Source organism: Electrophorus electricus, chromosome 9 (assembly GCF_013358815.1).
Source record: "Electrophorus electricus isolate fEleEle1 chromosome 9, fEleEle1.pri, whole genome shotgun sequence".
Lineage (NCBI taxonomy): Eukaryota > Metazoa > Chordata > Actinopteri > Gymnotiformes > Gymnotidae > Electrophorus > Electrophorus electricus.
This window is the reverse complement of record NC_049543.1, coordinates 19,343,051-19,354,701: the sequence shown is the minus strand read 5'-3', so window position 1 is coordinate 19,354,701 and position 11,651 is coordinate 19,343,051. Positions and strand designations below refer to the sequence as shown.

At 38.3% G+C, this 11,651-nt stretch overlaps 1 protein-coding gene and 1 long non-coding RNA gene across 2 annotated transcripts; both read right to left on the bottom strand.

Moving 5' to 3' along the window:
* Positions 1-4,309: 4,309 nt before the first annotated feature.
* On the bottom strand, positions 4,310-5,049 carry LOC113568476. Its single transcript, XR_003409592.1, has 3 exons — positions 4,958-5,049; positions 4,683-4,797; positions 4,310-4,323 (listed from the first exon to the last, which is right to left on the bottom strand). It is a non-coding gene; the product is annotated as an uncharacterized LOC113568476 (long non-coding RNA).
* A 164-nt stretch (positions 5,050-5,213) lies between these two features.
* LOC113568477 (macrophage mannose receptor 1-like) lies at positions 5,214-9,556 on the bottom strand. The gene is made up of 4 exons (XM_035529557.1): positions 9,528-9,556; positions 9,236-9,279; positions 5,846-6,088; positions 5,214-5,530 (listed from the first exon to the last, which is right to left on the bottom strand). Exons 2-4 carry the CDS (start codon positions 9,267-9,269, stop codon positions 5,214-5,216), a joined length of 594 nt encoding a protein of 197 aa, XP_035385450.1. The 5' UTR covers positions 9,270-9,279; positions 9,528-9,556.
* Between the last annotated feature and the right edge of the window lie 2,095 nt (positions 9,557-11,651).

The following is an 11,651-nucleotide window of genomic DNA, read 5'->3' as shown; positions in this document are numbered from 1 at the left end:
TGTTTTGTATCAACACCAAACGGCAAGGCTGGAGGATTGAGCAGGACCGAGGGGTGGAGGAAAGGGACCAAGACGAGGGCAGACACAGGGACGGACACACTGGCAGGAACAGGAACACACACAAAGGGGGAAAAAGTGACATTAAGTGCACTTTTAAGTGTGACACTTTTAAGTGTGACAGGGATGGGTACAGTGATAGGGACAGGTACGTGAACAAGACCACTTTCAAAATAGTACAGGGAAGCTGGCAGGAACCCCAGCCTGTCCACCGATCTTCGCCTGGGTCGAAGTCCGACTAGCCTGAGGGGGATCACCCCTCACTGCTTTGGGTGATGGCTGCTTCTCTGACTTTGTGGTAGACGAGCCAGGAAGTGGATCCAGCTGTTTGCCTGTCTCTAGGGTGGGCACTGGTTACGCCTCCTTCTTGCCTCCTTGAGGCTCACATGTAGGCACGTGAGCTCTGGGGCTGTGTGCCTTAGGTGAGGGAGTGACCTCAGATGAGGTCAATGATGCCTCTCTGCGAGTCACACGGGGCAACTTGCTGGCTCTAGAGCGGTGTGCCATGGGTGGAGCCTTGGTCACTGGAGGCTCGTCGCTTTCGGGAATCTGCTGACCAAGTGTCCATCACGGAGGGGGGGGATCCTCATGGAGGGCCTCCTCCACCTCCATTGTTGGATCCTCAAAACTGTCATCTTCAGAGTATGACATGAGGCTGACGTTGTAATACTCCTCACTCTGTCTGTAATTCCCGTAGCCCTCTCAATAGTCCGCATAGGGATAATAGGACCCCGCAGAGTCCAACCCCGGATACAGCTTCTCATCTTCCCAGTTCCGTGTGTGTTGTTTTGTATATACATATATGTATATATGTTCTTAATTATTTAGTAACAAAATTACAAGAGCGACAGGGAAAATTTTAAGCATCAAAGTCTAAACTGTTTTGTTTTGATTTTTTCATTTAGTCTGCATATAGATACTGGAGTTGCTGTAAACGTGACTTTTATCAACACAGAACTTGCCAAAAGACATATGAGATATTTTTAGCAAATACCTTAAATTAACTTAATTAATTAACCACACAGTGCAACTACAGTGGGAATGCTTTTGTGGACAGTAGTTCAGGAGTGATGCAGAACCACTGGCCATTGAGGGGCAGTGTGTAGAACCTATGGAGAAGTAAAAGAAGGGACACTATGCATTAGAACTTATTGACAAAGCAGTAGAGGCTCAGATCCAATGAAGATGTACAGAGAGAAGCTTCTGGCATGCTGAATTGGTAGGAATAGTAATGAGAATCCTTCTCAAGTGGCTGTTCTCTCAAAAGCAGGAACTGAACTGTTCAAGAAGTAGGTGGCATCAAACCTCCCAGCATGCTTCTGTCCATCTACAGTCTCTTAACATACAGACTTATTTGTCAAAGAATGTATATAATTTAATATTTGTACTAATAAATCAAGTTGATATTACATCTTCTGATCCTTTTTGATCAACTACACTGTAGATAGATAGATAGATAGATAGATAGATAGATAGATAGATAGATAGATAGATAGATAGATAGATAGATAGATAGATAGATAGATAGATAGATAGATAGATAGATAGCATTATTATTCTATTCATTTTTCATAGCTGCTTAAAGACACCCACTCTAGTTTATGCTTCTATCGGTAACCTTGTTAAGGCAGATAGCTATAAACATGCACTACTGTATGGTTATATGTGTATGCTATTGTATACAATATAGAATGTTATAGTAGTTGTCAACTTTTAAGCCTGAACACTTTCAACATCTCATTTAATATGTGGGCTTCTACGAGAAAGAGTAGAGTTTCTATGACAGGTAATAATTTCTATAAACATATGAGAATATATAGTGAGCTACAAACAGGAACCAGACTGAGAAAGTGTGACTCAGAAGCGGACTTAGAAATGATGTCTGGATGAGGCAAAATAGAACAGTGAACCATTTCGGTTACATTCCTTCAGAGCAGAGTGACTGAGAAGTCAAGAAAACCAAGTAAAACAGAAGCGCTTGTATCAGACAGGTGACAAAAATGAGGTATGTTCACACATAATCTGGCTCTATTTGGTGGGAAAATGTGATTTAAGGCCTTCATATGATCTTTGCTCAAGTGTGTGTGTGTGTGTGTGAGTGTGTGTGTGTTGGAATTGAGTAATCATTGCACTCTCGATGTCCAGAATCAGAACGAATTTACTCTTTCCATACGATGTTGTTTGTGAGTGCGCTCATCCTGTTTCTCCTGCTCTCTGATTCTTTTTTTACATATATACATGAACTTAGCATGAACTTAGCATGTTCTGTTTGTACTTCATGCTCTCATGCACTAGCATGTTATGTGCCTGCAAATTCACGTTTCTCTCAACCCAACCTGCTTCTTTTATTGAGCCAAGGGGTGACCGTCGAGACTTCCATCTGCTCTGGACAACCTTGGTTAAAATTCTTTCTCTGTAAGGTTTCTCTGCAATATACTCTCTGTGTTATAGGAAATGTTCTGATTTGCTATAGGATTATGTTTGACACTACAGGGAAATGGCCTAAAGTCTTTCACATCCACTTTTCCAAAACTTGTTTCCTAGATTGGATTTACCATTGAAGAACACTGTAGCTGGTGTCAGATGGCCCAAGCTGTATCAGTCCTGTATCATGACCCTACGCAAATGGATGATTTGACCATCCTGCCTTAGATCTTTTAAATGTGTTGTTGGTTTATGTTTTATATGTATATGTATATTTATTGTAATTTATTTATTGTGTATGCTGAAAAAAATCTTGTGTGAGAAGACACACTGAGCTCTCATAGACAGGTTCTGATGTCCACTGGCCAGTATTCAGGATGACTCACATGACTCTCTGGAAATGGGAGGGATTCCAAAGAGGGCTGGGCCAACAGAACCTCTTAATGGTTGCCATGGGGGTGGGAACTCCATTGATAATTTAAGCACGCTGTCAGATTTAAAGGATGCAAAAAACGTGGACAACGTCTCACAAAAAAAGAGATGTAAATAAAATAAATTACAACAACCATGAAGGAACATGCAAAGACAATAATTCTGCCAAAAAAGATGGTTAACAAATGAAAAGTGACACCTGGGTCATGGACCGTGATAGCCAAAAATTGTCAAAGCAATGACAATAACAATAACAATAAGCAGTGCAATGCTCAAGACACATTACATAGCAGTAACATAGCGGCACACCCTAATAGCGTAATATCTTTGGCACCAAGAACAACCCAGTGTGTGTGTGTGTGTGTGTGTGTGTGTGTGTGTGTGTGTGTGAGAGAGAGAGAGAGAGAGAGAGTGAGTGAGAGGGATATTCTATTTAAAGTCTTGTAGAAATTCTTCAGTCTGATAACGCATATGTTTGTGTTCCATTTAGAAAATAAAAATTCTAAACCTATGAGGCATAGGTATAACAACTCAACTTGTGTTTTTCTTTACTCATTTTTTAACGATTTGCTTAAAATAACCAAAATAGCTCTCACAAAAAATATAAGCTACATCTGTTTATTACATTTTTTTTAATTGAGAGACACTCTGATGATTTTAAATAACAAATTATTTGTAACAAGAAAACATTAGCCAACATAACAGAATGAGATCCCAGTATGTGTGTGTGTGTGTGTGTGTGTGTGTGTGTGTGTGTGTGTGTGTGTGTGTGTGTGTGTGTGAGAGAGAGAGAGAGCGAGAGAGAGAGAGAGACAGAGAGAGAGAGAGAGAGAGATACTCTCTTTAAAGTCTAGTAGAAATCCTTCAGTCTGATATAGCATACATTTGTGTTCCACTTAGTGGATGTAATGCACATGGTTCCCTTGCAGCCAAACTTTCTGCATATCTATAATGACATTCATGTTTCACCTGCTGGAATTCATTGTTCTAGAAAGACTTCAGTAAAAGTGTGGCCAAGTGCCTAACCAAGCAAAATAACTATCCACTTAGCTTCACAGAGCATTTCATCATTCAGCATGCTGTTGAAGAAGAAACAACAGTAGAGGGCTCACTTCAGGTACCCTTAGATGCTTTGTTGACTGTCACCAGCACCTATTTTAATTTACTGAAATTAATGTATAAATTATGTGCCAAATTACAATTTAAAATAATTTGATGATTTCTTCAGTGGATGTAAATAGTACCGTTAAAAGTATATATTTGCTTTGCATATGTTATTTTATTTAGAATGTCCTTTATGTAATGACTGTATGACTCATGACTTATAGAAGTACAAATTAATACCTGAAAAAAAGTACTATAAAGTATGCATTCTTGGGGAAGTTCCTTCTGTCTTCTTTGTTTGGCCACCTGTAATGAAATTGTTGCCTCCCATAGAAAATGAATGGGTTCATGAGCCATGGTCACACAGGCACATTGTAATTGTACTGCTACTGTGCAATACTATACTATACTCATTACTATATAACTGCTATATCAAGAATCAAATGAAGTGTACTTTAAAATGGCTGTGAACAAATAAACAAGTCATTCAATTCATTTCACAGAATTCATAACTTCCAGAAACTCAAAATTCAATTAAAGATTCTCTGATAAATATTAAGTTTTTGGTTTTTTTTGTAATGGGTAAATACTGAGTAGATGACTTGCTTTTTCAACTTGGGTTGAAAAAACACAAATGAATGGTATTAAACTAATGTGGACTGTACCTTACACTTCTTTACAGCCATTGTATTTTTTCTGGAAGACTTCTCCATGTGGTTGCTGTCTCCATTTCAGTGTGATGTTTGCTCCCATACCCTTCAACTTCAGCTTCTCCTGGACCTAAACAAACTCAGCCTTTAATATTTGAATACTGAAGTAAGTGAACTGCTCTTTGTAATAATTTGTGTCATTATTAGAACTCTGTATTGTATATCATACTGTATTGTGACATTGTGACTGTGTTCTCGGTAAGATGCACCATCATGAGGGTGCGACTCACCTTTTCTAAGATGGTTGCCTTCACTGCAGGACTACTCACATCCTGACTGGATTGTACCACCACACTCAGAATTTGTTTTTTCTTGATTTTTGATTGATCTTAAAAACCAGATCACACACACACACACACACACACACACACACACACACACAGAGAAAGAGAGAAAGCGATGCACTGCATCTAATCCACCTGGCTTTATGGAACAAATGAATAGAGGCTATCCTGTGGAACAGAATTGCCATTTATGACCATCAAGCTACTCACCAATATAGCAGAAAAATGGAAGCGCATATGTGCAATTTATATCATTCCAATGACCAAGCTGATTTAGCAAAGCCACAGCACAGTTTTCATCATTTCCATATTCATTATCAGGCTGTCCTGAGTTCCAGATGTGGAATGAGACATTATTTCCATCTGACCACTTCCAGCTGTCTCTGAATAGCCCAATCCAGATAACACCAGAACCCTGGATCATGTTCTTGATCTGGTCATTCTCTGTCTGGTTCCTCACGCTGGCCAAGTCTTTATAATATGTTCGGCAGTATTTTTGAGCCTCATACCAGGTCTTTGCTTGTGTAAATAAGATATAGGAGTTTGAGGTACCTGTTGGAATACATAGTAAAACTGCATATGTGGTTTGTTTGGTTTTTTTTTTTTTGTGTGTGTGTGTGTGTGTGTGTGTGTGTGTGTGTGTGTGTGTGTGTGTGTGTGTGTGTGTGTGTGTGTGTTTGTGTAACTTACCAGTAAAGCAAATGAATGATCTTGAATTTTCACAGTTCAGATCATTCCATTTTCCGACATTGTCCATCGTTGTGCAGGTTTCTTGTCCCATTTTATTATTTGGTTCTGCGTTTTCCCAGTTCCTGTATTCCATTTCCCCAGTACCATAGAAATACTCATCAGATAGGGACCACCTCCAGCTGTTAATGTCATTGTAAAGTCCAATCCAGGCCTCTTCACTGGAGTTCACTACTGTAGCATTCATCAGTGAACTCAGGTCTTGTGAATTGGTAATGGTGGCCAGATCAGTGTACTTCTCCTGGCAGTAGCCTTGTGCTTCTGTCCAATTTTTTTTCAACATCACAAAATGGTACTGGTATGGGAGGCCGGTTTGTAAGCTGCAGGTGACTAACCAAACACATATGTGGAGTTGTAGGGTACTACAACAAAATTTCATTTAAAATCTTTAACAGATTAAATAAATTGTGATTTCTATACATTGTATTCATTTGTTAAAGTCATTTGTGAACATAAACATGACTTGTAAAAGCATTCAGACCCTATATCCAAATTACGAAATGCACCATTATACTATTGTACTGAAATAACTGTTAAACTGAACTGTTATTCGTGCACCAAAGTTTGCTAATATAATATTGTACCTTTCCAAAAATCTGCAATTACCATGTTTATTTTTGTTTTAGTTTTGGCTTTCCTACATTTGTTATTTTATTTAGCCCTTTTTATTTAAATGTTCAACTTGTACTTCAAGTTTTAAGCAAACTGCAATGCTATTTTGTAACCCACCTAGGCCCCAAATAGTAGAAATGCTTGAGATGCCAGTGAATAAAATATAAATTCCTGTTTGCATAATTCACATGTGGAATTCTGTACTCTTCTTGCAGTACAAGTGGTGCTTTTTTGCACTAAAAATAAAATTGTGACGGTGAGAAGGCAAGGCAGCATGTAGAAACCGACGTTTCACAAACAGCCGTTTAATTCAAACTGAACATAACGAAACCAAACACGAAGAACGATAAGCAATAACTATGAATGTAGCAGGCAGTCTAACGAACAACAAAACAGCTCATACTGTCACGGAACGCTCGCCTCCCGCTAGTCAGGTGTTTCGCCCGCCACGTGCAGTGGGAGGACTGTCTTCTTTGTAACCACACCTGCACCTCGTTAGTCTTTATGTATATAAACCCGTGTTAAAGTGTGCAGGGTGTTATTGTCGGTATAATGTGTAGATGTAACGCGGTTCTGTTAGATGTTTTCTTGTGTATCGTGTTTGTTTAGCGTTAACCGTTTCATGTTTCTTGTTTGTGATAAGTGTGAGTGCCTTTATGTCTTTAAATGTTAATAAATGTTCGTCCCAGCTGGAGAAGTCCGTGCGTCCTGCCTCGCACCCTGCGGCACTCGGGCCACCGCGCGTTACACATACACAGCATACATAGGGTCAAACACCCACAAAGACTAAGGACAAAATAGGACTTTATATATATACACGGTAACAAAAATCACTTATTTAGGCTGACAATTATTTAAAAATTGAGAAATTGCTTAATATAAATAAGAAATTCTTCTTAAATATGTTTTTAGTTACATAAACCCACATTAGCATTTGCAATCAAAAAACAGTTGCATAAAAAATTAATAAGTACACTCCAAATGTGAGCTGATGTGTGTACTTGTGTATACATGGCATTATTTAACATGAAATAACACTGTTTCCCAGAAACATACAAAATAATATTACAAAACTAAAAAGAATGGAAAGTAATAGTTAGTTATATTATATTGCTATGAAGCAATACATTTACATAAATAAATTTACAGAGAGAAGGTGGAGAACATCGCAATTAGGTTCTGACCAGGAAGCATCAGCATCTGATCCATGAAAGCTCTTCACTATTTTTTCCTCCCTTCTCAGTCCCTCCCCTCCACCCATCTCATAAACCTCAAAATGTTATCAGCATCACTCTTTTTCTCATGTGTCCATTCCCTGCAACCGGAGCAACTCGTCCTCGCGCAAATCTTTCCATTTCTCCTTGATCACTCTTTCCAATAATCCCAAGAACCATTGGATGAAGAGGAGAAACCTGCATGACTGAGTCAAGTTTGTGACATGGTCTGAAAATTGTCATTCTCTGATCATGTCACAAACCTAACCCTTCCATGCAGGATTAACCTCTTTAGCATGTGGAGATTTTGGCCTTTTCTCTCTGGAGAAGGCACGCAGGTGCTAGTTCATCCTCCTGTCACCTCTATACTGGGCTACTGCAATTCACTCCTAGCAAGTCTTCCCATGTGTCCCATTAGTCCCTTCCATCTGAAGCAGAATGGTGCAGCATGTCTATTTTTGAACAATAAACTACAGTTAGGGGGACTTTGAAGTAAATAACTTAGGAAGAGAGAGTGTGGGAGGTGCTTAGTAGAGACACAGGGGAGGAAAAGCGCTTACCCAACCAGAAGGAATGGATTTATGGTTCAGCAAACCCCCACCCACTTCTAACTTAAATAAGGAATGGAGTAGAGCTCCAGTAAACTTGTGCGGTCAGGGGATCAGACCCGGGTCTGCCCGGGTCAGAGACCCAGAATCTGTTCACCACTCTATGTATAAGACAAGACTGAGACCGAAACAGACCACTGATAGAGAAGGGGAACATCCCCATAAGAAACAACTTTAGGAAAACACAAGAGAAGACCCTGATAGAGCAGGACTCCCTGATAGAGCAGGACAGAAGAGATACCTGGAGACTTGTTGGAAAAATTCCACTAGAGAAACACCGATTACTAGCAAGTATATGGAACATGTAGCACACCCCAAAGCTTAACAAAGAGTGCCCATTAATGAAGCTGTTATATAAAGAGGAGGCCATCTGTGGGAGATCAAGCTGAGAGGCTGATTTATTCCCAGCTCATGGCTTCTCTCTGGTGGTGGTCCGCTTGCACTGCGAGCCACCCATTACAGTGTGGCCCGGTTTGACCCATTCATGAGTCATGGCAGATAAGTAACAAGACTCTTCTCTGTCCTAGCACCCAGTTAGTGGCATGAATTTCCACTGGGTGTCTGACTAGCAGTCCCTTGCTGTCTTCAAATCCCACTGAAGATTTGTTTCTTTGTAAAGCACTTAAACCTAATTATGCACTTGTAAGAAGATTTTATATTTGTACTTAATGTTTTCTTTAGTAATAGCTCTCAATTTGCATTTTATAGCATTACATATCTCTCATTTTGTATATATATATATTGCATTATATATCTCTCAATCTAGGTTTCAGCACTGACACTGGTCTAAATTAAGGCTATTTTTAGACTCTAACCTCTAACCGTAGTGAACAAATAAATCACCTATGTAAGTTATTCTGTATAAGAGCATCTGCTAAATGCCACAAATGTAAATGTAATTCATGTAAATCAAATGTAAATCAATGATTACCAACATTTCATACCCCTAGAAATGTAAAATACTTTTTGTAAGGTCTGAATACTTTTAAAAGACACTGTATACACTGGATCTATGTTTAAAGGGTCTAACCAAGACAACTAACCTGACAAAATGACAAGGAACACATTAAGCCCCATGACAATAGACCTACAAAATATGAAAAATGTACATGTGAACATAAAAGTTTGAACATAAGTTTATCTATCAAGATATTATAGCCTGACTTGACCCTGACCTGAATTGCTATCAAAGCTGTCTTGTACTAAATACCAAAGCAACAATATTTATTATAAGGGGATTTCATTTTCATGAAACCAATATTTCACAGTATATAAACAATCAAAACTGATGCTTCTTCATTTCTTTAATTAATGAATAAATATACAAATACATACCTTTTCTGGGCTCTTTAGGACGTGGTGGTTTACCCAGTATTGGAGTCAGACTCTGCTCCTTCTTATATAAGCAAGCGAGCAAAGGCAGCTTCCTTAGGTGTCACTATGCAAATTATGGTGGAATTTAATTTAATTCTGTATTACTGTTCAAGCATATTACATGAAAGTTTTCTAACAAAAAGATGAGGTAATCCCTATTTGCCTTTATTTAAAAACATTAAATATTGTTTTTAATCATCATATTCTAATCACAACTTTAATTGAATATTCAGACTATAACTCTTACTCAGTACGAATCTACTGAAAGCCCACTGAAAACTGTACAGTAAAAACCACTGCATGCCCTACTATTTAAGATTATCCTAGTAAAATATAAATGCCAAACACAAAAGGCTTTGTGCCACAGCCCAATATGTAGGATAATGTATTAACTGTTCACTTGATCAAACATGACCACACATGCTCTTTGCACACTCTCATACCCAAACAGTGATGTGACAGCTTCAAATATGTCTATGCATAAGTATTCTAAGATCACAGATTATATGTGTATTTTGGAGGAACTCACCAACTCTGCTTAGCACAACAGCACATACAGTATTTATGGACACTACTAAAAACTAACATGCTTCTCCACCAGAAAGCATTTTTGCCAGTAGCAGCCCTGACCTGAATTGCTGTCAAAGCTGTCTTGTACTAAATACCAAAGCAACAATATTTCTTATAGGGGAGTTTCATTTTCATGAAATCAATATTTCTCATAAAGAAAGGTCTACTATTATTTGCAAGCAGAAAAAAACTGTTCCTATAGCAGTATAGAACAATCAAAACTGATGCTTGTACATTTCTTTAATTAATAATTATACAAGTGAATACTTTTTCTGGGATCTCTAGGAGGTGGTGGTTTTATCCAGTCCTGGAATCAGACTCTGCTCCTTCTTATATAAGCAAGCTAGTGGACAGAGACATAGAGAAACTGTAAATGCATACAAGTGTGGAGACATGGTATCTCGTCCCGGTTGGCAACCCAGTCAGTAATTCACTCACAGCAGCACCTACTCACAACAACTTATATGGTCACAATAACCAGTGTATTGTTGCCTTCTCTTGTTCCATGTTGCTCTAAACTTGGAGTGATTAACTAACACTTTTTGTTAATATTTTTCCTCTGTCTGTAATATAGCCATATTGCTTAGCTGGGCTTGTATTCTTGGTAGTTGAATTGAATGAATGAATGAATGAAAGAAACATTTAAGAAAAGAGTTCCTAATATTACACAAATAATACACAAGTTACAACTTTTATTACTAGTTCTTCGCATTACAAGATATTGGCTTTATGTTCCTCTTTTTGATGTTTTTTTAAAAATTCATTTGTACCATAAAAGATACATTTCAAAGCTATTTTATCTTTTTTTGTACAGATGGCTATCTGTCGAGAAAAGAGTTCCTTTATTGATGTTCTTACAATATTAACTTTAAAAAACTAGATGGTCCTACAAAAAGGACCCTTTAATAATCACTTGTTTGTTAGAGATATGTTTAATGGTTTCCCAGAGTAGGGCTAAAACATTTCCTGCTAACATGTTTTAGCTTTAGTTTTGCATAACGAGCAGCAAAATTCTAGCTTTGCATATCAAACAACATACCTATCAGTTTGGTTTGCAAAAAAAAATAAAAAATACAAATGTAACTAACAAATGCACTTTTATTTAACAGTTTATTGTCTCTTTCAAGATAAGACATGTTAATGCCTGGTGTGAACTGCGCCTGAGCAACAAGGGTAGCAGGTTGGGTCAATGTGTTTGAGGAAAAATCAGAGCTTTGAAGAAACCAAGGAAGGCGTGGAGAAATTAGGCTTTGAGAGAGGTTTGACCTCATTTGACCTGAGCGGAGGACATGGAAGTACTGTAGCAGAATGTTTGCTCTCATAGGAAGGTAGTGACATGTATCATCAGCTCATTTTGGTGTATCTCTTTAAGGAATAGACTCATTTGTGGGTGGCTGACAAATGACAGTGGAGACCGGTGAAAACCAATGCACATGCAAAACATGTAGTGGGTGCTTCTGTGTGATGCTGTTACATTTGTCCATGGCTTCTGTCTCATTTTCATTTTCCCCAAAC

What these genes read in the sequence shown, in the direction of transcription:
- LOC113568477 (XM_035529557.1), bottom strand. Translation starts at nt 9,269, where the DNA reads ATGGGGCTTAATGTGTTCCTTGTCATTTTGTCAG. An exon ending in GTTCCTTGTCATTTTGTCAG is followed by an intron (nt 6,089 to 9,235) that starts GTTAGTTGTCTT and finishes GTGTTTGGTTAG; the next exon opens with TCACCTGCAGCTTACAAACC. An exon ending in ATCTGATGAGTATTTCTATG is followed by an intron (nt 5,531 to 5,845) that starts GTACTGGGGAAA and finishes TATTTACACAAG; the next exon opens with CAAAGACCTGGTATGAGGCT.